We start from the raw sequence: 23,745 nt of genomic DNA, 5'->3' as shown, positions 1-23,745 counted from the left end.
ATCTATATTGCTCCTATACTAACTTAAATAGCTGCATCATGTATTGGTGAGAATAGTCTTTTAGTCTTGTAGACCCCATCACATAGAAAGAGCAGTTTACTTATGCTGTCCATTACATGTCTGACAAAGAGTCTAAGATTTTATTCCATCTATATAATTTAATCTAATCTATATAATAAGTTAATTACAAAACAAATCAAATATACATGGGGGAGGTTAAAAACACAGGGTTAGCCATTTGGGGCTAGAGGGTCAGAAATAATAGGCATCATATATTAAAGAGAGGCCTGTGATCAGATGCTATTATCTGATGTTCACATACAGATCACCTATAAATGTCTTACTGATGATGGCAAAAACTAGTGAAACGAAGCTCTGCTTGAAGAAAAAGGGGTTAAAATGGAGTAAGACAGGGTTTCACAGCAGGTAACAATTCACCTCTTAAACACGATGGTGACAGAATGCAAACTGTGATCACACCTAATCCTTCCTATGGTGTCATTCATCCCCTGTCCCATGATACTTTGCTGTGTGCTTGGATGACATGAGAGACCAAGAAATGGTAACATCATGCAACAAAGAAACTGCTTGTTTCATATATTAGCTCAATTGTTTTAGTAGAAAATCTAGGCGTACTCAGAACTGCATTGGCTACAAAGATGAAAAACAAAATGGCTGTGCATTGTTCAATTTGTAAAGTGATAACGATAGGTTTGATTTGACTTTATCTTTGACTCTTTTACAAAAGGATGTGATTTCCTCGATCTGTCGTTTTTCTGGAGCCAATGTCACAATCTTAAAGATGCTGATGTTATAAACACTACACCTCTTTTTTCAAGTTTGTGGTGTTTTTATCTTTTCAAGGCAAGGCAAGTTTATTTGTATAGCACATTTCAACAAGACAATTCAAAGGGCTTTACTTAAAACATTAAAAGCATTGTTAAGAATCAGATATAATCACATTAAAATACAATAATTCAAAAGAGAAAATAAAAACAGTAGAATAAGACAGGTTATAAAAGTTACAGTGCAGTACAAGAAATGCATAGATAGTTTATTTACTGAATGAACTATCTATGAGGTCCGTCTCCCCAGCAACATTCCCAGGCCAGATTAAATATATAGGCTACCACCAAATTACCATGTTTTAAATTTAAAAAGCATCTTTCCTGCTAAGTTCACACCTGCTGCTCACAATCCTCCTGAGTTTTCGAGCGCGTAATAAAGAGAAGTTTTGAAAAGCTTTTTGTAGTATGGATGGAGAAAAATTTAGACTTTTGGAAACGATGACGCAGTCACCCATGTTCACTTCCTGGTCCTTATAAGTCACGACAGCTGACATTGCTTCAAAAACAAAAACAAAAACAAATGGTCTTTAGATTAATACTCTGACTAACAGCTTTGAACACAACATTTTGTAAATGCTGTTTTAGTCCAAGAAAAAAAAAAAGATCTTACATTTCACCATTGTTGTTTCTCGTTCATATTATTTCCTGTAATATGAAGCAATCCACCACCAGGTAGTGAGCTGAAAATCACCCCAGTGCATACTGAAGGCCATAATCTGATCAAGTCAAAAGAATCACATCTCAACAAATAGCAGAGAAACCATTCTGAATTTCCCCAAAATGGACACCTCCATCACCTCATCAGTGCTTTGAGATGCTGTCCATGAACATCAAAAAAGGTGTCGTTGACAAACGAGGCCAGCACCAACTGGAAATGTGTTTACTGAAAATATGGGCACAACTCTGACATTAGTCATATAAGGGCCGCATGCCTTAAAACTAGCACCCTGATGTTGGTAGGGTCTACTAATGGATTAGGTGTGATCACAGCAGGATGAAACCTGACTGGCCTGTCTCACCAAATATATATCACCATTCAATATTCCAGTTTAACCTTAGTACACTCACACCATTTCCACTCAGCACTGAGTTTGCTGTAGTTTCCACCTGAATGTACAAGTAGCCTCACGCTGCTGCTGCTGCTGCTGCTGCTGCTGCCGCCGCCGCTGCCGCTCACTCACAGTTCTTTCTGCTTACACTCTACAACTCTTCATACACACACCCGCAACAAGTGATGTGTTTTTTATCTGTTTTGACATCACTCTTCATTTTCATTTTCATGCACACAAACACACAAACACACACACACACACACACACACACACACACACACACACACACACACACACACACATACAAGTACAGTCTGCTGAAGTTAAACCACAGCAACACATGCATGGTCCCCTGAGCAATGATAAACACTTTTCTTACAGCAGCCTTGATTTTTCTGTTTTACGAGATGTTTAAATGTTGACTTGTTGAGTGAGTGAGCGAACGAGCGCTGTGACCATGATTGTGCTCATCTCTGTTCTGTAGGCTACTTGCCACTCTCTACTGAATAAAGCAACAGTAAAAGAAAAAAAGGAAAACAAAAAAGCAGTAAGTTTGGAGAATCTATTTTACCTCAGACACTTCCCCTGAAGCAAAAAAAGCCTTTTTGCATCTTACTCATTTGATTATTTTTAATTTCTTCATATTTATTTTTCAATCTCTCCATATTCAACTTTGTCTACAACCCTCTCTAAAAATCACTGTACTAATATTGGCACCATTTGATGTATTTTCAATTAACATTTCCTTAGAAGCAGGGATATTCTCTCTTCTCTTTTTTTTCTCTGGACTCTGTTTGCACGCAGGGAGATATTTTCTTCAGAACATTTCATCTGCCTTCAAATCAAGTCATTTCATCCTATATGACAAATTTCTATAACATACACACACGCATGCCTCACAGATGACAATCCTTTATAATAGGGCGGCAACGACGCTTAGATGTCATCAGTTGCGTGAAATCTTCAATTTGCGTAGAGTGCGTCAACGCATCATATGTTCATCCCCAGTTATGGCAACTCCTTTAGTGGGGTATTCAGAAAAGGAAACTTCATCCGATAAACCTTGTGTTATATGAATGGCGTGTGTGTGTGTGGCGGAAGAGAGCGACGTAGAGAGTGTGACTGTGATCAAGGTGAGGGTCTGGAGAAATATAGTTGACTGCAGCAGTGAATTTGCAGTGCAGGTAACAGTCTGATGTTAAATGCTGCAGCGTCCCAAGACAAAGGAGAAGTTTCTGTGTTATTTACCAAGTTTAGGAGCGAGACAACACTTTGCCCTGGAGAAAGTGACACGCACATCTCCCCTGTTTTGGTCTGGACACCAGACAGGAAGAGGCTGTAAACTCAGATACTTGCGAAAATTAAGCGATGCAAGAATCTGGTTTGAACGCACCATAACACCTGGACCAGATCTTCCAAAGTGTGGGAATTTCTTAAATAGAGACCTAATGCTAACAACACAAGCTACTTCTCATCAGAAAGCTCTGAGTCCACCGATAATTATCACTCTTCAACCAACTCTCACCAAACCAGCAGTCGAAGAAGAGCAAAAAAAAACAGCGTAGTTGTGTTGTGATTAGTGCTGTTATTTGATACATTTTTTTTTACTAATTCATCGCACAATTTGCTTTGATAAATCTTTGATATTAATCGCTCTTTTCTTCTTAAGACTGAAGTTTGTAATAATCAATATTTAAATGTAAAATTATGGAATTTATGTTAATAAACACAAAGGAATTATTTACATTCAAATACTATTGTTTAATAGCATCTTTTAAACTTTGAGCACAGATTCTCTCCTGTGAACTACAGATTTCCCATAAAACCATCGAGGCCAAAGTGACGTGTCCAAATATCTATCAGATAAATATCTGGACACGTCGGGGAGCCATCTCCTCTAGTGTGAGCTTTGATGTGTCAGGAAGTGAGTGTGTCAACCTGGAAACCACAACAACACTCTTCAAACATATTCTCTGCTTTTTCCATGTTTCTGAAAAAAATTCATCACTTACATGCAGGGCTTGTTCCTATCATGTTGTGTTCACTCTGATGATGGGCGTAATATCGAGCTGCTTTAATACAGAACCACATATTAAACGTCAAGTTTTTTCTCTCCGTCCAAAACACAGGGCCGCTCAAACTACATCCTGTTTCTGACCTGTCAACATAAGAATATCCAGCAATATATTGAATGGTTTCTTTCTAACGCTCATCGTGAAAGTTACAAACAATTCCTGTTTCGCCCGTGTATCGCATATTTCCCCTTGTCACTTCTCACGTGTGTTTTCGTGATAAAACGTACTTTCAACTGCTTAAACTCCTGCCTTGTCCATATCCATCTTAAGCCAGGATGGCTAATGGATAATGGTTTTGCGGCACACGTCATCACCAATGTCAGCTGCCACAGGAAGTAAACAAAATGCGTCAATGGCGTTCAATGTTTTTGACGCTTTAATGTTGACAGCACTAGTTTTGATCAATAAATCCATTCCCGTTGGCTAGCACAAAGACTACTTGTCACTTTGAGATGAGATGATACCCTACATCTCTGACGTCATTACGCAGCGCTACTGTTTTGCTGAAACAGTTGTATAGATGTAATACACACTAACAGAGACATACAAGTGAAATTGAATGAGACCTCAAACAGCTGACCATGTCCATATAAAGCCTGTAACTTTGCTCTGCTTCACTTTATCAGCATGGAATTTGGCACAGATAATGTTCAGAGTTTTTTTGCTTCATCTGCATATTACGTAGATAATACATATTTTTTCTTTTTGTTCCATCTTCCCTCGACCCATATATCTTGCAGATATATACCCTTAATTTTGAGCAGGTCATCTTCGACCAGAGACATGCGAAAAGGGCCTCGGCAGTGTAGAGTTTGAAATGGTTCCTTCATTTATAGGTTTCTTTTAAAATTATGTCACTGATTTTATTTTGTGTGTATTTTTGTCACATTATTATTACTAAAACATGCCCTGAAATCTTTTTTGCATTATTTATGTTGTACTGAATTTATGTTGGTCTTGGACTTTAAAGTAAACAATGCCCTACATTCCTTTTTGCATTCTTGGCACTATTTTTTTAAAGTAAAGGATTTGAAATTTATATTTGTAAGTATTCTTATGAAAAAATGCGTGAGTAAAAGGTTGAAAGATTAATGGAAGTTATGGTTATTATATATCTGTAAGTTAACCAAAGGATTAATCTTCTGAAGAGAAAATAATCTTTAGATTAATAGATAACAAAATAATCGTTAGCTGCAGCCTTACTTTATAAAAGACATGAATGGTCTTAGATTTAATATTCTGATAAACTGGCCTCTGTCATGGATTCCTCAACTATATCCAACGAAGAGTACTCCCTCTCTCTCTCCCCCCTCTGTGTGTGTGTGTGTGTGTGTGTGTGTGTGTGTGTGTGTGTGTGTGTGTGTGTGTGTGTGTGTGTGTGTGTGTGTGTGTGTGTGTGTGTGTGTGTGTGTGTGTGTGTGTGTGTGTGTGTGTGTGTGTGTGTGTGTGTGTGTGTGTGTGTGTGTGTGTGTGTGTGTGTGTAAATAGGTATGTATGTATGTATATGTCACATTCACCCTCACACTTATTCATACAGAGCTGTTTACAGCGTTTTTTTTGTCACATTCATAAACTGTCTGAAGAGTAGTGAGAAGCAATTTAGTGTTAAATGTCTTGCCCAAGGACACATGGCCTGGGGGAAGCTGAGATCGAACTGCAACTGCTGTTAGTGTACGATATGGAGCCACGGACCGGGGGGAGAGAGGACAGTAGAGATTGGAACTCTGGCTCTCTTAAGTAAGCCAGATCATATGGCTTAGCTCAGCAATAGGAGCCAGCTCTTTCAGATCACAACGGCTATTCATTTAGTACCGCTGCTGGCTTTTTTAATGCACCAAAAAGGCAATATTATTAACTATGATTGGCGTGTGTTCACGTATATCACTTAAATTATTCAATGTAATTATACTTAACCATACAATTTCCAGAATATCATTATTTTACATCTGAACACATCTTTCTTTTACATTTTTAACTCACACGCAGACCTGCTCCCTGTGGCGATGGCACAAAGAGTGAAAACAGTCAAAAGTCTGGTTGTACTTCACCAAAATCGATGGAGACAACGCTCGTTGCCCCAAGTGTAACAATTTCTTTTGCAAGTAAAAGCGGTAACACGACTGATCTGTCGAACCATTTAGTGAAAGTGGAAGTACACTTCTGCTGCTGGTCCCAATCAGAGACAACAGCTGAGGAGAGGGTTAATGAGTTCCACCTCGCTGTGACCCAGGTCAGTCAGTCTGTCTGTACACATTGAGATGTGTTACTTCACAACATCATGTACTTTATATTAGTCATCTGTTCAAAATATTTATGTTCAGTATTCAGCAATGTACTGAGTACAGTACGAGAAACAAAACATTTGTCCATTCCATTCTTATTTAGTTAAATTTTTCTACTAAAAAGGGAAAGAAAAAGAAACAAATCGATGAGAGCAGTATAATCGTCAAATTCTCAACGATATTTCAGTAGGGGTGTTGTGAGACTGATATTGAAGTTAATAGTAATAAAAAAGGATTAATTTAATTAATACACAAATGATGATATAGTATAGTATATATTTGTAAAAAACTAAAGGAAACAGTTGGAACAGTTGATAGAAGGTGGCTATCCTGTCTGCAGAACATGCAGGGGGAAAACATTAATATTGAACAGGTCTTTAGGGAGTTATCGCGCTTGGGAGATGTTTTTTATTTTACTATCATGCTTCTCATCTGTGCTAATCCACCAACTCCCCTACGTGAGCAAAGATAATCAGTCAGTCATGAGAGCTACATGTTGTCGAGGTTCTGTGCAGAACACACTCTAGGTTTCAGTTGCCCCTCCTGCACGTAGAGAGTTAGAGAGAGAGAGACGGTGGTTGAGCGAGCTCCACAGTTTAGTTTTATTTCATTTTATCTTTTAATCTGATTGTTTCATGGTGGTTATGTTGTAAAGCAGAATAAAACACAGGCACATCTCTGCACAAGATGGATCTTTTTCAAGAAAAAAAGAAAGACGAGCCTTTCTTTTGAAATGTTCATGTATATCAGTACTTTTTGAACATTTTCATCATATTTTTAAAATGCAGCGATAATACTGATAACCATGATAATTTTTGGAAACTAACCTTGATGTTAAATTTTCATACCGTAACATCTTAAATGTTCCGTCAGTCTGTTCTGTATCAGTGAAGCACGTTTAGTAAAATTACTTTGAAAACTAGTTTTGTGCGTGCCTGCATGCTTATGATTTTTTTGTAACAATTTGATATACACAAATGATTATCATAAATATAAATAAATTATGAATAACAATGTATTATATTCATTGGAGATCTGTCAGATCTCTCTGGCATCTTTAATTGCAGAGATCACTGCACAACCCTATTAGGTATTTTCATTTTGGAGTATTTAAGCTTAGTTAATTTTCCTAAAATTAGGTTTAAAAAACACAATAAACAAAGTAAAAGATGAAATTGGCTTTTAGTATGTTGTTTTTTCTCAGGCTTTTTTTTAGATGTCATGATAATATTGATAATATTATTATTTTGTGAATTTGTTTGGTCATGATAATAATTTAGTGAAAGTTTTGACAGCCCCATTTGAGACACTGAAATAACACAGATTTGGCCCCACTGCTGATGGAAGTAGCAGAATAAAATCTGGGGTGTATAGTGCTGTACGTTCTGTTCTCAGATTTAGTCAAATGCTGCAAAATCGATAGGATGGCACATGCAGTTGCAGTTGGATAATGACCCAAACATAAAGCAAAAGCGTCCCAAGATCTCCTTGAGGCAAAGAAATGGGAAATTCTTCATGGGCCAAGTCAATCACCTGATCTCAGCCCAATAGAGTGTTTCAGTTAGTGGGGGCAGAAAAACCTACAAGCAACCAGCAACTATAGGCAGCTGGAGTAAAGGCCTTGCGAGGTCAAGGGAGGAACTCAGAATTTGGTGTCATCCGTCGATTCTAGACTTCAGACAGGCATTGACTGATAATGATTTTGTATAAAAAACAGTCCTTATATTTATAATTATGTTAGTATGTCCAAAAAAATCATGAAAATCAAATATGTTGTTTTGTTGTACTTAAGAAACACTCAGTCACTTGTTGTTTTACTAGGGTGTTACCAAGTAGCAAATCTTTTTTCACTAACTATCTATGAGAATTTCTGACAATGGCATGCAGAGGGCATACAAACTTTAATTTCTGATAGTTTATATCTCTACTCTCGTTATAAGGCACGACTTATTCTATTGTGCCTCTCAGTCTTCATTCTTTAACAACATATTGTGGAGGACTTATATTTGGATCATTTTTGCCAAAGTCAGCATGTCACCATTGGAATTCATTGTACCAGTTTAATTCAAGCACTCACAGCATTCACAGGTTTTTGTTTTCCTTTGTGTCAAACTTGCATTGGATATTCAAAATATAGAATCACTTTTAGACAGGAATATTAGATAGCCATTTTTACATGGTCTCCAGCTTTTTTAATCTTGATTTACAAAATACTTAATTGTTATATGGGTCTTTCTCTAGAGTGTCAGAGAACAATAGCCAAAGGAGATAAATGTGAATTTTTGCTGACAGTGTGTGCAGGCCACAGAGGAGATGAGCAGACGATTTGGCTTGGGGACTATGCTGAGCCTTGTAATTGCTTCATTTAGAGGTAAAAAAAAGAAAAGAAAAGTGTATTCCAAATATTTGTAGCAATCCCATGTAGCACAGAAAAACTTTGCTCACACATTAACGGACAATGCCGTAAGTTTAAGCTAGAGCAGTTGATGTTCATCTTGATTTTGTCTTTCAAGTAAGTACATGTCTAACCTTTGTAAAATGTATGCTTGAGTGTTTCAAACATGACATCTCTGTGGACGCACTCATTTTCGCCACCGTTACCTCTTCTAGAGCATATAAACATAACTGTCACCTGCCTACCATGATGCTGTTTATCTAAAAACACAGCAACATCACACAGCATGCTGGCTGTCGTGCAGGCCTGCTTAGAGTGTGCTGCGCTCGGGGCTGCAAGAGTGAGCATAGCCCATTCATTTACTCACATGACACAAATCTACTGGCTGGACAGCTCCGTTTTAACTTTACTAATTGAAAGGGTGGTCAAAATTAACTACAAAAATATGAATAAATTAGAATGAACCTTTAATGAGCACTTGTTTTGGCCACATTGATGTCTTCTCAGTATACAGTTGAGGAAGACTGGATAACAATTCTTTGTCATTAACCACATGATGTAGCTTCAGGACTGATAATCCATATGGGATTGTTTTTTACTTTTTTTTTAAACAAATTGACAGAAACCCTTTAAGGGGCAAATATTCCAGGAACTACTTTTGTCTGCAGCCCTGCTTCAGTTTTCTCGACTCATTGGCAGCTTGACAAGGGACAGACTGAACTGTATCCATTACCACCCTAAATGTGTCACACAGTCCTGCTTTGCCTCAAGCTACGTGACCTGTGGGTTGTCAGATTGTTGGATGATCACTTGTACGGCATACTACTACTTCCAGTTTTTATCAGGAGCAGTACGAAGTTGGGTTCCTTGTGTTTCTCTTCCTTCCATCTCTTTCTTGGGCTGATACTCGAGTCATCCTCACTCTTGTGACAGCTTGAAATGAACTGGGATTGTTTCAAAGTCTCTCTTTATGTGTATCCTCATTGTTCCTTCCCCTGAGCCTGACATCTTCACCTCACTCTCCTCTCTTACACATTGATACTTGTATATATTTTATTATTCTCGTCATTCCCTCCTGTTCTATTAAATTTACTGAATTTAATTTTCAATATTTTCTTATTCCCTCATTCCTTCAAACCTACTCAACCCTTTTTCTTTTGTTCCATCTATTCTACATTTCCCCTTTATTGTGCCCTTCTCCCTCCATCCTACTTCATGCAGGTGGTGAGTCAGCGCTTCCCTCAGAACAGCATTGGTGCAGTGGGCAGCGCCATGTTTCTGAGATTTGTCAACCCAGCTATTGTGTCCCCATATGAGGCTGGCATCTTGGACAAGAAGCCCTTGCCCAGGATAGAACGGGGTCTCAAACTCATGTCCAAGGTAAGTCTGGTATCTATAATGGCTTATGATGCATCTGACTGGAGGGGAACTAATCCGTAGTCTTGGTGTTGATGTTAAGAAATTACATTGTGATGTTTCCCATGAGTCCTTGCGTGTGTTTTCATGACAAAACAAGAGAAGTGAAGTATCGTGTAGTGTTTGACCCATTGTTGTCAATGCGTCACGTAGTGTGAACAGCGTCTGAAAGCCTCACGATTACACGTTGTTGTGACTCCAACGACCCTTGTTAAAACAGTCGTGAGCATCACCAAGAACTGTGAGGATACCTGGGATTCACCACAATTTAGTAAGAACTGAAGAAGCCTCTTGGGTGAGAGGTGAACAATCTCAATGTATTTACTTAAATATGAACAGGGATCAGACTAGTGACTGAGACAGCAAATGTGTTACAGCAGACATGTTTGCTGTCATAGTCACAATGACCATGTAACGCTGCTACTTAATGGGTAGTGCTAATGCTAAATCAGTGCAAGTAGACAACAATCCTCAGCGACACAGTCTGGATAGGTTTTAATATGCTTGTTGTTTATTTCCGTCTTGTTCTTCAGATTCTACAGAGCATTGCAAACCATGTCTTGTTTACAAAAGAAGAACACATGAGGCCTTTTAATGACTTTGTAAAGAGCAACTTTGATTCAGCCAGGAGGTAAGACACTTGGAGCATGATGTTGACTAACCGCATTCAGTCTGTGAACACAGGACTCCCCACCCCTTTTTTTTAATCCAAACTATGTCTAAATATGTTGCTGTGAATCAAAATACATGTGCTGGCTTCTGAAAGGGTTGAAACTGGAGGTTGTAACAGTTTCAGAGAAAAAGACCCATGAAATTGTTCAGAAGAAAATTGCTGGCCATTGTGGTTAACTAAGAGGACTATGGGTAGCACAAGGCCAGGGATATTTTGGCATTTAATTTGTTGCAACTGTTAATGATAGTTGACTGGCTTGTGGGCGATATTGTCCCCCCACAGGATAGAGCTAACAGTCACTGGTCTGTGGCGTTAGGAAGGAGGTGACAATAAATGTTTTGCCGTGCTCTGTTGTCAACGTAATTGCCCAATCACCATGAAGCTTGGTTATAATCAATACTCTTGAGTACTCCCGGTATGGGTAAGTTACATAACGTTCATTTAGCTGACTCTTTTGTCCAAATCGACTAACAATTACCAGTTTCAACATAGTGTCTGCCAGTCTGTCTAGAGTGATTTTCCTGACACATGCAGGACGGAATATGTGTAGCGCATTAACCTCATTCTGAAGCGCTGGAATCTCGGTCGCAGAAGATTCAGTGCTTCAGCTCCACACAGGCTGATAAGGGGTTTAGGGTCAGTCTCTAGGCACAAATGTTTTACTATGAGAAAATCCTGGAACAGTTCACAGGCCCATGTGAGACCCAGGGCCTCCTTCTCTACCTGCGTATCCAGTTGTTCAGTTGAAGTAAGCACCGGTGGTGCATAAGCCACAGGCTTTCATTCTTTCTCCCACTTCTGGAACAGGACACCTCCCAAGCTATACAATGATGCATCGCCTGGTACTTTGGTGTCTCTTTTCAGGTCATATATACCCAGCACAGGAAGAGACGACAGTCCCTTCTTCTTTCAAATGCCGTCACCTGATCCTCGTCCGAGACCCAGCAGTTTTTCTCCGAGAGGAGGTTGCGGAGTGGCTTGTCTGTTTCTGCTAGCCGGGGAATGAACTTTCCCAGCTGACAGACCATCGCTAGACATCCCTCAACTTGCCAACATTTGTGTGCTCCTCCATCTCTCTGACGGCCTCAGTCTTCCTTGGATCAGAGCAGATGCCGGCAGTTGTGATGACCTCGCTCTTGGAGTGTTCATACTTGTTCATATTTAGACCCCTCGCAGAGGTTGAGAGAGAGAGCCGGGGGTCGATGGAGCTATAGAGTGAATGCAGAGAGGGGAAGCGGAGTCAGTGAGGACAAATAATTGAATCAGAAATAAAGAAATGTTTGGTTTTTTAATTTATTTTAAATCTAATTGTTTCATTGTGGTTATGTTGTAAAGCAGAAACAAACACATCTCTGAACAAGATAAGACTTGCAATGCAGCCGCAGTAAGGTTTATGTATCATTTTTGAACATTTTCATCATATTTTAAAAATACTGTGATAATACTGATAACCGTGGTAATTTTGGTCACTCCAACCGTGATGATAAAATTTTCATATCGTTACATCACAGTCTGATGAACCCCGACACATCCAGTGGAATCCCTCCTGGACCAAACAAAGGTTTCTCTGCTTTCTAGAGAACAGGCAGCTGTCGAAAACAGTCTTTGACACAACAGTTACATCTGGGCCAGTGTCAAGTTTAAAAGTGATGTTTTCGTCCATTATGTCTATTTTATCAGTCCATGGATGAGCATCCAATGACACAGAGCCAAAAAAGACGCTTTCCTCCTCTTCCTCCTGTGTAATACCATGCACAGGTTTACCAGCAAGGCACGCACACTGGTAGTGCCCTTTGTTCCCACAGGAGCGGCACTTTGCACCATTGGCAGAATGGCAGGGTGTACTCATGCTTAGGGTGAGGCATACCACAGAACCTGAGAGACTTGGATTTTTACTCTGCCAGGCTTTTCTCCATTACTTTTCAATTGCTGAATTTAGAGTTTTCCTTTTGCTGTCTGTCTTAAAATACTCTGTCCACAGACATTATATTCATCTGACTTACACCACTGGCATCACTCCTGCTTTTTGGTCTCTTCTGATTGTCTTGCCATGTTAATGGCTTTTTACAGGTCTACGTCTTTTTTCCATTTCCATGCGTTCTGAGAGACGTGTGTCTGCCAGCCCTACCACTATCCTCTCTCTGATCAGCTCATCATGCAACCTCCCATACTTGTAGTGCTCTGCTATTGCAAAGAGAGCAGTGACAAATGCATCAACAGTCTTGTTTGCTTCGTGCTTGCGCATGATAAATTGTGCTAGTTTGTAAAGGATATTCTTTTTCACTACAAAGAACAACTGAGAGCCATCGCTGACTTTAACGTAATTTTGCTGGCTTACCTCACCGAGCTTCAAGCCTCTCAAAACATCAACAGCTTCATCTCCCATACAAAAGATCAAAGTATTGACCTGAAGTTTGCTGCTAAATTGCTTGCTTGACAAAATCTCTGGAATCTTCGTATCCATTTTGTCAACTAGAGTAGTTCGGAAAAATCAAAGGGGTTCTGTAGCTTAGCTGAATGCTAAACGTAGCGCTTGGTGCGTTAGCCATTGTGCTAGCTCCTTCCTCACGCTGCTCTTCTTCACTGCCACTGCTGGGCCACACATCACTGCACACACATTAGTAAATACATTGGATCAAATCAATACAGCACACTCACAAAATTAAACTTCCCTATGTTTAGCTGTGTTGCGCTATGCTATGCCCAGGTTACATTACCAAGTCAATGGAAAAAGAAGAAGGGATTGTTGTTTGTGAGTCCAGTATGCGGCAGATGTATTGATCTGGTTTTAGTGACCTTTTGTCTCCTCACAGAGTTAGACGCTCAACACCAACTCTACTTGGTGGCCCCTGTTGTTTTGTCATCTTGCAAGAGTTTGTGTGGTGATGTTAAAACAGACTTTAGAGCTTTGGTTGTTCCTTAGGCAGGCTCTCGTCTCACTGCCTTTTGGAAATGGTTGCAGTCTGCTTCAGACAGGTCTGCATGAAGCCAGGCTTCTAAGAAAGCAGAGCGGTGAGCAGAGAGGAGAGATGATCTCTCCTTGAAGTGAGAGGCAGAAAGAGAGAGATCTTTACTCCCCGAAGGGTGAAGAGAATGAATAGGGGAAGAGCTGGGATTTTATTGCCCTGGTGAACCCCTTGGGTCTGGGACACCCAGTGACCAATGGTCGATTTCACACCTAGAAGGGATATATTGAAGGATCCTCGGAGTTTTGAGTTTTCTTGCTTTCTTTTATGTTTGGAAAAAGTGCCATGTTTTCAAATCCTCGATTTTGTGAGGCACAACACAGATGTGTTGACATTGTCCTGGACTTCCCCTGAGGGGCTTTTTGTCTCAATAGTGTCACTGGTATACAAATCCTTGGATTATTTGTAATTAATACAGCGAGGTGAAAGTATTTTCTGTCTGTAGGTTGAGTTGTTCCTTTCCTTTCTCCCTACAGGTTTTTCTTGGACATAGCCTCTGACTCTCCACCCAGCGATACTGTCAATCACAGTCTGTCGTTTATCAGTGATGGTAATGTGCTGGCCCTCCATCGCCTGCTGTGGAACAACCAGGAGAGGATTGGCCAGTACCTCTCGAGTAACAGGTAAGAATACATGACTTTATCTATCACAAAACATTAGTGTGTTCTGCAGTATGTTCTTATATGTGAAAGTCTTACTTACGTTTCCAGGGATCACAAGGCTGTAGGCAGGCGACCTTTTGACAAGATGGCAACCCTGCTCGCCTACTTGGGACCTCCTGAACACAAACCTGTAGCTGACACTCATTGGTCCAGTCTTAACCTGACGAGCTCCAAGTTTGAGGAGTTCATGACAAGGTTGGTTCCCTTCCAGCATGTAACATAATGTTTCGTCTAAGACAATGACTCTTCCTTTCTCTGTTTCCTCTTTGTTTGTTTTAGCAGCAACCCAGATGACTTTATGCTGAACTTATTGCCAACATGCTTTTGTAGCTGCTGTTTTTCCTGTGTTTGTTACCATTTCCTCTTTTTAATCTGTTCCAATGTTAATGTTTTAAGCTAAATGGTTTTTCAACCTGACACTGGTAAGATTTATCTACTGCTATGGACAATTTTGATCACTGGGGTAATTTAACATTTTTACCAGAAATAAAGCATAGTCTTGCTGTAATAAAACCAGATGTTACAACAACACAAACAGATTACCTGCTACTTATTGCACCTCAAATTGCCCATGATGCCCGTGTAGGGAGTGAGAGAATGTATGTGTATGTGATTGACAAAGTGCAAAGGTATAGAAAGCTCTGTTTTACATTACATTATGTCACATTTATTTAGCAGACATTTTTGTCCAAAGTAACTTAAAATAAGTGCATTCAACCATTAAGATATTACCCAAAAGTTCAAGAAAAGAGAGTAAATAAACATTTATCAAATAGGCAAAAACAGCTTCAGGTGCTCATTTAGATCTTGTTGTTTTTTTGTTTTTTAATAATAAATTCAGGGAGTAAGGTGCAGCCTGAACAGGTGAGTTTTCAGTCTGCGACGGAAGCATTGAGGGTGTGTGTGAATGTGTGCGTGTGTGTGTAAAGGGCTTTGAGTGGTAGAAGATGTATTATATAAATCCATTCACTAAACCCTGTTAAATAAATGTTTCTCTCTGGTTGCTCTTCAGACACCAGGTCCATGAAAAGGAGGAGTTCAAAGCCTTAAAGACCCTCAATATCTTCTACCAGGCAGGAACGTCCAAGACTGGGAACCCAGTGTTCTACTATGTGGCCCGCAGGTAGGACCTGAATGTCAATCTGCTTTTTTGTGTATATTTATAATGTTTTTAATCATATGTCTGCATTTATTTTATTATATTTGAAAGCTATGTTGCTCAACAAGTCTATTGATGATTATAGCCCAGATAAGCATAATGTTATCCCTTATCTATGGCTAAAACATTGAAATCCCGTACAACAGGTAAGCAGTAACAGAAGAAGTTCACGATGAAAGGCTTTTTCTTCCTCAGGACATTAGAAAGAAATCATTTAATTTCTCTTTGTGCTCAGAACATCAATGAAACACACCAAGGTAGAGCAATGTTACTGACAGGGGTGTCTCAGAAGTGAGATAGACCAGAGTGTGACAGTAGTGCACCTCTATTCTTTTCATTCTGTGATTTAAAATGTGACAGTAGTGAAGGAATTATTTGTCAATTTTAACAGCAGATTTTGATGGTTGGGCTTGGGCTTTTTAATAATCAGGTTTGTGTCGGTCCTCAGGTAGCAGTGTTTGACTCTCATAACGAGTCAGTTGGGTGCGGGGGAAAGAAAAACCCTGACTTGTGCATCATTAAAAACAACCAGCAAGCCATCATCATTTTGGGAAAGTCTTGCCTCCCCTGGCTTCTGATCAGTGCAACCTTTGAATATTACTTCCACAGTCTTTTTTACATATCAATTCTGATGTGTTAATTCACGTTTGTCTGAGAAACTTAACACAGCCAATAACCACTAACAGATTAATGAATACACATGGAATTTAGTTTACTCAGAAGTGAAAAATTTAAAATCTGGCACAAAGTTTTTGAAAGGTCAGTAGCTATTTTGAGTGGATTTACCTGTTAAAAACCTGCATATCCCCTAAATGTTAGTGTGAAAAGGGCATCTGATGATGCATCAGTTTGAATCATTGCTTGTGAATTTTCTGGGATATTAACACATGTATTAACAGTGGTTGTCTAAATCACCCAACAGTTCCTGTTTCAAACAAATCCAATTTCAACCCCTGTGCCAGACCAAAAACAATGAAGCCGCTTTGGAGGCAATAATAAGGCCTCAGTAAAAAAAACTTGTGAACCAGTTAGTTTTGAATCGATTGAATATAATGCGGTTTTTGCTTTTGCTAAAAGTTGGATGTGGCATCTTCATGTGTTTTCAGTGCAATTATTTGCAAGAAACAAATAATACCTTGGTTGTCCTCTCAGAATTTAATTTCTTGCGTATACTACAGCACAGGATATTCATTGCATTGTACTACTGTAATTGATGGAATTACAGTACAATTATAACGTTTTTGCTATACTACAGGCTGGGGTTGGGGATCTCTGGTGTGAGGCCGATACGATACGCATCAGTTATTGTCTTTGAACGAGTGGAGCTGTCAGCCAGCGGGGCATGGAAAACACACCATCATCACTAGTCTTGGGGGTAGTAACTGTTAATGAATCCGAATTCAAAGCGGGGGAAGCCGGTTAACTGACAGACGCCTCCACGGTCAGACCGAGTCGTCGCTCCAGGTGAGTTATGAGGTTAGTTCTACTGCCTGTGTCCTCAAGAGCAGCGCAGAACATTTTGCAAACTGCATCAGACTTGTCATTGTTCCCGTCTCTCTTGTGAAACTCGTGGTGATCCCAAACTTTGGATTTGTAGTTCAAAGGGTAAATCTGCTCAGCCTCCGTCATGTTTGTTGTGTACAACCCGCGGTGCATGTTAACGTGACATAGGTCCAATTTAGGAGGAATAATAGTATCAAAATATCAAATTATTGGGTCTGTCACATTTCTAAACAAATGAATAAAATATTAATAATCTCATGGATTAGATTTTAAAAATGCAAACATTTAATAAGCAATGCATCTCGATTTCTTTCAGTATTGTGAAAAAAACCTAGAGCACAGCAGTCTGTCAGTGTGCAGTGACTTTAGAGCGCCATATGAATCATGTTTGCACACATTTTTAGAAGTTTTCTATGATAAAGCTTTGTACAGATTCTTTAAGATCAGGAATTGTATAGACCTTGTCCATCATCATCGTTTCATGATGATGGACTTCATGACAGAAGACAGAAACAGTCACAACAGTTATTACCAACCAAAATAAATAATCCTTTCAACAGTGCATTTTGTGTCCAGTCAAGGTGCTTCATAAAGTGATGAATATTGCTGTCATTACTGAAATAGTCAGAGTGACAGTCAGCTGAGTCTCGACAAGGAGGCTCTGGCCTTGATTCTGTGAGTTATCTACTTTGGGCTTCTTCGTTGAAGACCATGATGATGCTGTTGTGCTTTTGTATGAGAAACTTTCCAAGCTTGTGGAAGATGTCCAGACATTCACCACATGATCCCCAGATCCGTTCCCTCTTCGTTTGTCCTGATCTACTCCTGTCTGAAAAAGGGCTGACTTGGCCTGGTAACTTGATGTGACCTCTCCAGTCCTTGCACGGGATTGACCATCGTGCCCTTCACCTCTGCTGTTTACCCAAAGTGGTGGCTCTGTGAAAAGCGCAGTGCGCCACACCTTACCTGGTGTTGCCAGATGGGATTGCCCACAGACGGGTCTTATATAACAGGGACAGCCTAAGACAGTTGCACGGGTCTGCTCAGCCCATTTCAGGAGCCTCATTATGTTTTCTTCTTCTTCACAAGCCCAGGGGTTATCTCCAAGAGAGATTAACTCTAGGCCCGTTAGCTTCTCAAAGACCCACTCAGATAACCAGGAGAAGTGATTAGCATGCAAGTAGAACTGAGCCAGTTGAGGAAGCTGGTCCAGTGATCCAGGCAGGATCTGCACCAGATAATTATGTGACAAATCAATGCTCTCCAGGTTGTGTGGCATATTTGTGGGCACAGTCCAGAACCTGTTGTGACTGAGGTTGAGAGCTTGGAGATGGGGTAGTGTGTTGTTGATGAAAACCACTCTCTCCAGCCCATTATCAGACAGATCCAGTATTTTCAGGTTCCAATGGTAAGCTGTGTCATTTTTGTCCAGCAAGCACAGGTGGTTCCCCACCACTCGCATGTCCCACAGAGACCGTGGCAAGGAAGGTGGCAGGTTCTCCAGGCGGTTGTAGGACAGGTCCAGTGTTCGCAGGTGAGAATAGGGGCTGAGCTGCCTGTCCAGACCCAACAAGCTGTTAGAGGAATGTCATGATTAAAAAGCACATTCATAAACATTTATTACATGCATTTCACAAGTTACTGATGCCTTTATTCTTTAGTGAACCCCTCCAACAAAAGCCACTGTGGCCAGAAATATTATTGCTTATAGCAAACAAAGTTCCATAGAGGCATTGTAGGTAATAATTACAATAATAATAATTTTATTTGCAATGCCCTTTACTTTAAAAGAAAATCTTAAAGTGCTACGTATTAAAACAACTGTATAAAAAGAGAGATAAAAAGCTAACATTTTAAAATGTGAGCATAAATAGCATCAGCCAGCGCTGTTGGTTAAAAGCCATATGTTCTGCTAAAAAGAAATGTTTTAAGATCTTTTTTAAAACTCCCGGTCGTCTGTGGTAGACGGTTTGAGTTTGTGAAGCGGAGGGATCGTGGTGAGGTCAGTGGGGCGAGTAGTTCAGTGAGTAGTAAGTGCTTCTCCACCACACAATATTTACTTTTATCATCCTGACACTTAATATTACAAGTATGACAGCATTTGATGAGATTGTGATTTAATCATGTTAGTATCAAATAGATAGATAGATAGATAGATGGCAGGCAGGATGCATCAGGCAAACAACACACCGTACAAACTTAAAGAAAAACAAATATAAAAAATGTTAGATATGAAGAATAAGGAGTATAAATATAAAGAATGTACATCAAAATTGTGATCATTGTGTGGGGCAAGATACATAATTCAGGTCCTACATGCTAAAATCTTGAGAGAGCCACAATATCATTAGGAGTCAATATAACTACCTTGTAAACAGTCACTAGATTGCATTGATTACAAATAAAGACCACTACATACAGTGTGGTTGATAGGGAGGCAAGAACGACTTATTGGCTATTATTATGGAAAATTCATCTGTTTTAATCTCTCTTCTTTCTAATCCTAACCTCTTGAACAAAATATGAGATTATTGGCCGCCTGCCTCACGTTTGTAAAGAGAACTTTGCCGATCTATCACTAGATGACATTGCTCACCTGTTAAAGGAGAGGTTGAGAAAGCGGATGTTGTGCTGCAGACCAGGAGGTAGCTTGGTCAGGCCTCGTGAGGAGCAGTCCACCATACGGTGTCCCCGGCTGCAGGAGCACACAGAGGGGCAGATAGTGAGCACCCAACCCCCCAGAAGCCCACACAGCAGCAGAACGAGGAAGAAGAGCAGTGAGGCGGAGCAGGCCGGCATTGTTGGGAATCTACAGAATGAGAATAGGGTTACATAGAAGGTAAGTTCATTCTGCTCAGTAGTCATAGTCTCCATCTTTCTCATTGCCAGCCAAATGAAATATAGGAAAATACAGTTTGCAATGTATGCTTACATTGCTTCAGACCTACTCTATTTATTTACTAGAACTGGGTCTATATCAATAAATAGTCTAACTGTTCTTTTCTGAAACAATACACATTTGGACTGAATGGCAGAGTATATCCATACAAAATTGTGTGAGAATATATTGCTTTCCTGTAATGTGCTCTAAGGTGGGATAGAAAACCGAAAATGGAAGTGGGTACTTGCTGAAGTCATCATTTATCTTAAGCTCTATATTGGTGTTCTATCGGTCGACCACTTTAATACAGACTGAAACAAACTGATAGATTTCTTCTAACATTCCCCATGTGACTAATCCGAGTTGCATTGTATCTATCACATCACCAGGTCAAGGTTTTCAGTTATCCAATGAAATACGCTCAGTGTGTTCTTAAAGCATTTAAAAAAACTTGGTTCAGACATTCATGATTCTTGTCATAATGCGCCGAACGTTGAACCTGAATACCAATATTTATGTTTAAAATGAGATCAGATTTGTTGTGGTACACTGCTTCGCCAATTTTGTTGAGTTCTATAGGTGTAACAGCTAATGAGTTATGGCAATCAAAAATGTCTGAAATATCCAAAATATTTTAGTTAATAATAACTTTGATTCATATTAAAGCTACCTTGGGGCAGCACCCTTCAAAGGAAGGGAAGTGATACCCAATACACTGATTCATTCTCATTATCTATAATAAATATAAATTTGGAATTCTGATTAATAATATTGGTAGTTTGCAAAGGTTGAAGGATTTGGATTTCTACTGCAAAGCGGTTAACAATACTCAGCCTTATGCAACATTAAAGGGGCAGTAAGCGATTTTTAAGCAATGCACATTTTGTAAGAATCAGCGAATATTTCCTCACCGTCCCATACCGGAGGTCGCGTGTTTGTGGCCCGGCCAGAACAGTAAAATCACAACAACAACAAAGAGAGAAACGAGCTTCCACCAAAACTTTTACTTCCCCTTAAAATAGACCAGCGTGTATATTTTGAAACATTTATTCAAAGATAGTATAGGTGAAAAGAACCATATCTAATCTAACAAATGTTACTATATACAGGTTTGAGAGTTTGTGCATGTGTGTCTGTCTGTGTGCATAGACTGGATGGCTAATTTGTAATGGTCTGCCTGCATGGAAGTCAGGAACTGCCCTGGTGACACAGAGGTACCAACATTAGCTGATGATTGGGTCCAGGGATAGACTTCAAACACAGCTGAGAAAGGAGAAGAACCCTGGGAGTCTGAGTTCCATTGGGGGCTGTGACCACAAAGGGGCCCGATGCCCGAAAGATTTGTGTTGTCAATTATTTTTAACGGGCTTTCATGGATTCTTTGGCAATCATTGACTTTGCCCTAACTGTCCTTTTCAGGATATTTTCGGACATCACACATAATCAGATCAAAATTTTGAACATACTTGAACTTGCCTTTCCTCTGCGACTTGTGTCCTTGAACCCTTGACCTCCGGCATGGGAGATGCTCTTTCATCTGTAGCTAGCACGTCTCTAAAGGTGTCGGGGAGTCATGAGTCAAACCCTTGATGCTGAGTTCACACTACAGCAACTTTAAGCTTGATATTCAACTCACCGACAAATCCTGGAGTTGCAGCAAATCTGTGTTTTTCAGATATCTAGCAGGCTAAATATCTGGACAAGTTTGGGAACCAGCGGGGAACCCATCTCCTGCGGTGTGAGCTGTGATGTGACAGATAGTGAGTGTGTCAACCTGGAATCCCGGGGGAGGAACACAACACCTTTATTTTCTGCCTTTTTCGTGTTTCTGAAAAAAAATCATCGAGCAGACTATATGCGAGGCTTGTTTCTGTCATGTTGTACGTTTCCACTGATAATGAGCGTAACCTCGAGCAGCTTTAATGCTGAACCACATATTAACACGTCAAGTTATTCCTCTCCGTCCACACAACACAGAGAGCGCCCCTCAAAATACTTCCGGGTTATGACCTGTCAACATAAGAGTATCCTGCAATAAATTGAACACAGTTTTTTTTTTTACGCCCATCATGAAAGTGACAAACATTTGCTGTTTCGCTCGTGAATCACATGTTTTCGTGACAAAGCGTGATTTGGAGACAATTCTCCTGGTGAAGGATCGTGTATGAACCCCGTCACAGATGAGTCACAATGACTGAAAGCCTGCGATTACAAGACAGCAGGTCGTGTAATATGAACGGTACAGAGATCTTACCACTTTGTGTAGTATGTCCGAGGCATTAGAAAACTGAGATTCAAGCATTTTTTTCTTTGTCATTCAGAAGGAGCAGTCCTCACTTTCATGTTGCACTGCAGGGTAAAATCATTCCACTACCAAACATAGTCCTGCTCACTTGTATAAAATGTCTGTGATAGGTACAGGTACAGGCCCTAAATCCCAATAATTAGTTACTTCCATTCTGAACTTACTTCAACTTGCAGTGGCTGAGCTGTGTGAATAAACATAGCCTTTAAGTGTCATCACATTGTAGAACGACTGATAGCGTGTATTATTGAATTAACAGTTCTGATGCATGTGAACAGCAGCAGAAACCGAGAGCAGTCATATATGTCACTATATTTTGACATGTATAAACACAGACCCTCTGTCAGCTCTTTCTGTCAGGACCAGAACTGCTCAGAAGTGGGACCGCCAGCTTCATTGTGCTCCTGATGCATTTGAAGGATGCCAACAGACAGTGGAACTGGAGCTAAGAGTGCTGCTGTGAGGATGCTCCATTCAATTGAGATGATACAACAACTAAAAGGTCATAAAATGGCCAATGTGTGTTTATGTTGTTACATGGCAGTGGGATATGTTCACACATATTATAGAAAATTTGAAGGAATCTGCATGGTGATAGTGCATGGAGTTGCTTCCTAGTGAGCCAGCTCATTACACAGTAGTTTTCTGAATAACAGGATTCTAAAGGAAACAGTTAACTGACTAACTAATCAGGTGCAAGTCCCTCATTTTTCATCTGCCATCACTCACCTCATCATGTCATCTCTCCTCCTGTTGCCTCCTCCAGCTCAAGATATTTGTTTCCTTGATGTTTCTATTAGTTCTCTCCTGTTCACAGTTAATTGTGTCACACTCTTACAGCCCCGTCCTGCTCACTGCTCTCACTGCTCTCACTGCTCTGCAGGCTCCTGATGCAGTGAGAGGTCCCGCTTAGAAAAGAGAGACGAGTAGTGGGAGGGACAGAGGGAGGGAGGGAGAGAAATGCAGCAGCCAGACTGCACATTTAGCCACTGATGAGGCAAGCAAGAGCTCTGTGTGTGTGTGTGTGTGTGTGTGTGTGTGTGTGTGTGTGTGTGTGTGTGTGTGTGTGTGTGTGTGTGTGTGTGTGTGTGTGTGTGTGTGTGTGTGTGTGTGTGTGTGTGTGTGTGTGTGTGTGTGTGTGTGTGTGTGTGTGTGTGTGTGTGTGTGTGTGTGTGTGTGTGTGCGTGTTTTGATTAATCACGTGGACAAATGTATACAGACTTTTTACCACCACCGATTTCCCCTGATGGCTGTGCCTACAGTGTGTGAGTGAAAGAGAGGGACTATATAAATAGAAGTATAGAAGCTCTGTATGAATGTGTGTGTGGGTTGTGGCAACCTCCTTAATCCACCAATCGGATCCTGGCACCTCCCTTGAAAATAATGACTGGCAAAAGAAAGATGGCTGCGACCCACTGAAGAAGAAGCTGGGGATTGTGCGCATGAGATAGCATCTGGGCCTCTTCCTGGCCTTATGAAAAGTCAGCGATGAGGGCTATTGGATCATCGTTTGATAAGAGTAATCACT

At 40.2% G+C, this 23,745-nt stretch overlaps 2 protein-coding genes across 6 annotated transcripts in view; one reads left to right on the top strand and one right to left on the bottom strand.

Moving 5' to 3' along the window:
* Positions 1 to 23,745, top strand: part of nf1a (neurofibromin 1a) — a 102,902-nt gene that overhangs the window by 49,700 nt on the left and 29,457 nt on the right. For both annotated transcript variants that reach the window (XM_047335433.1, XM_035622816.2), the window contains exons 30-35: positions 2,385 to 2,447; positions 9,874 to 10,032; positions 10,602 to 10,699; positions 14,184 to 14,330; positions 14,418 to 14,564; positions 15,382 to 15,492. In XM_047335433.1, coding sequence (XP_047191389.1) covers positions 2,385 to 2,447; positions 9,874 to 10,032; positions 10,602 to 10,699; positions 14,184 to 14,330; positions 14,418 to 14,564; positions 15,382 to 15,492 — 725 coding nt within the window. The remainder of the gene's footprint in view (positions 1 to 2,384; positions 2,448 to 9,873; positions 10,033 to 10,601; positions 10,700 to 14,183; positions 14,331 to 14,417; positions 14,565 to 15,381; positions 15,493 to 23,745) is intronic.
* Positions 16,492 to 23,094, bottom strand: omgb (oligodendrocyte myelin glycoprotein b). 4 transcript variants are annotated; one of them, XM_035622837.2, is made up of 3 exons: positions 22,947 to 23,094; positions 19,628 to 19,840; positions 16,492 to 18,605 (listed from the first exon to the last, which is right to left on the bottom strand). In XM_035622837.2, exons 1-3 carry the CDS (start codon positions 22,952 to 22,954, stop codon positions 17,618 to 17,620), a joined length of 1,209 nt encoding a protein of 402 aa, XP_035478730.2. In that variant the 5' UTR covers positions 22,955 to 23,094; the 3' UTR covers positions 16,492 to 17,617. The 4 variants fall into 4 exon arrangements, with proteins under 4 accessions (XP_035478730.2, XP_035478731.1, XP_035478732.1 ...); XM_035622838.2 differs by having other exon boundaries at positions 19,628 to 19,726; XM_035622839.2 differs by having other exon boundaries at positions 16,492 to 18,587; positions 19,628 to 19,726.

The sequence above is a fragment of the Scophthalmus maximus genome, chromosome 11 (genome assembly GCF_022379125.1).
Source record: "Scophthalmus maximus strain ysfricsl-2021 chromosome 11, ASM2237912v1, whole genome shotgun sequence".
Taxonomy (NCBI): Eukaryota; Metazoa; Chordata; class Actinopteri; order Pleuronectiformes; family Scophthalmidae; genus Scophthalmus; species Scophthalmus maximus.
The sequence above is the reverse complement of the archived record's forward strand: the minus strand, read 5'-3'. Positions and strand labels throughout refer to the sequence as shown.

Excerpts from the sequence above, each read along its gene's own strand:
- omgb (XM_035622837.2), bottom strand. Across the intron at positions 18,606-19,627 it reads CTCAACCTCTCCTTTAACAG|CTTGTTGGGTCTGGACAGGC; the intron begins GTGAGCAATGTC and ends TTCCTCTAACAG.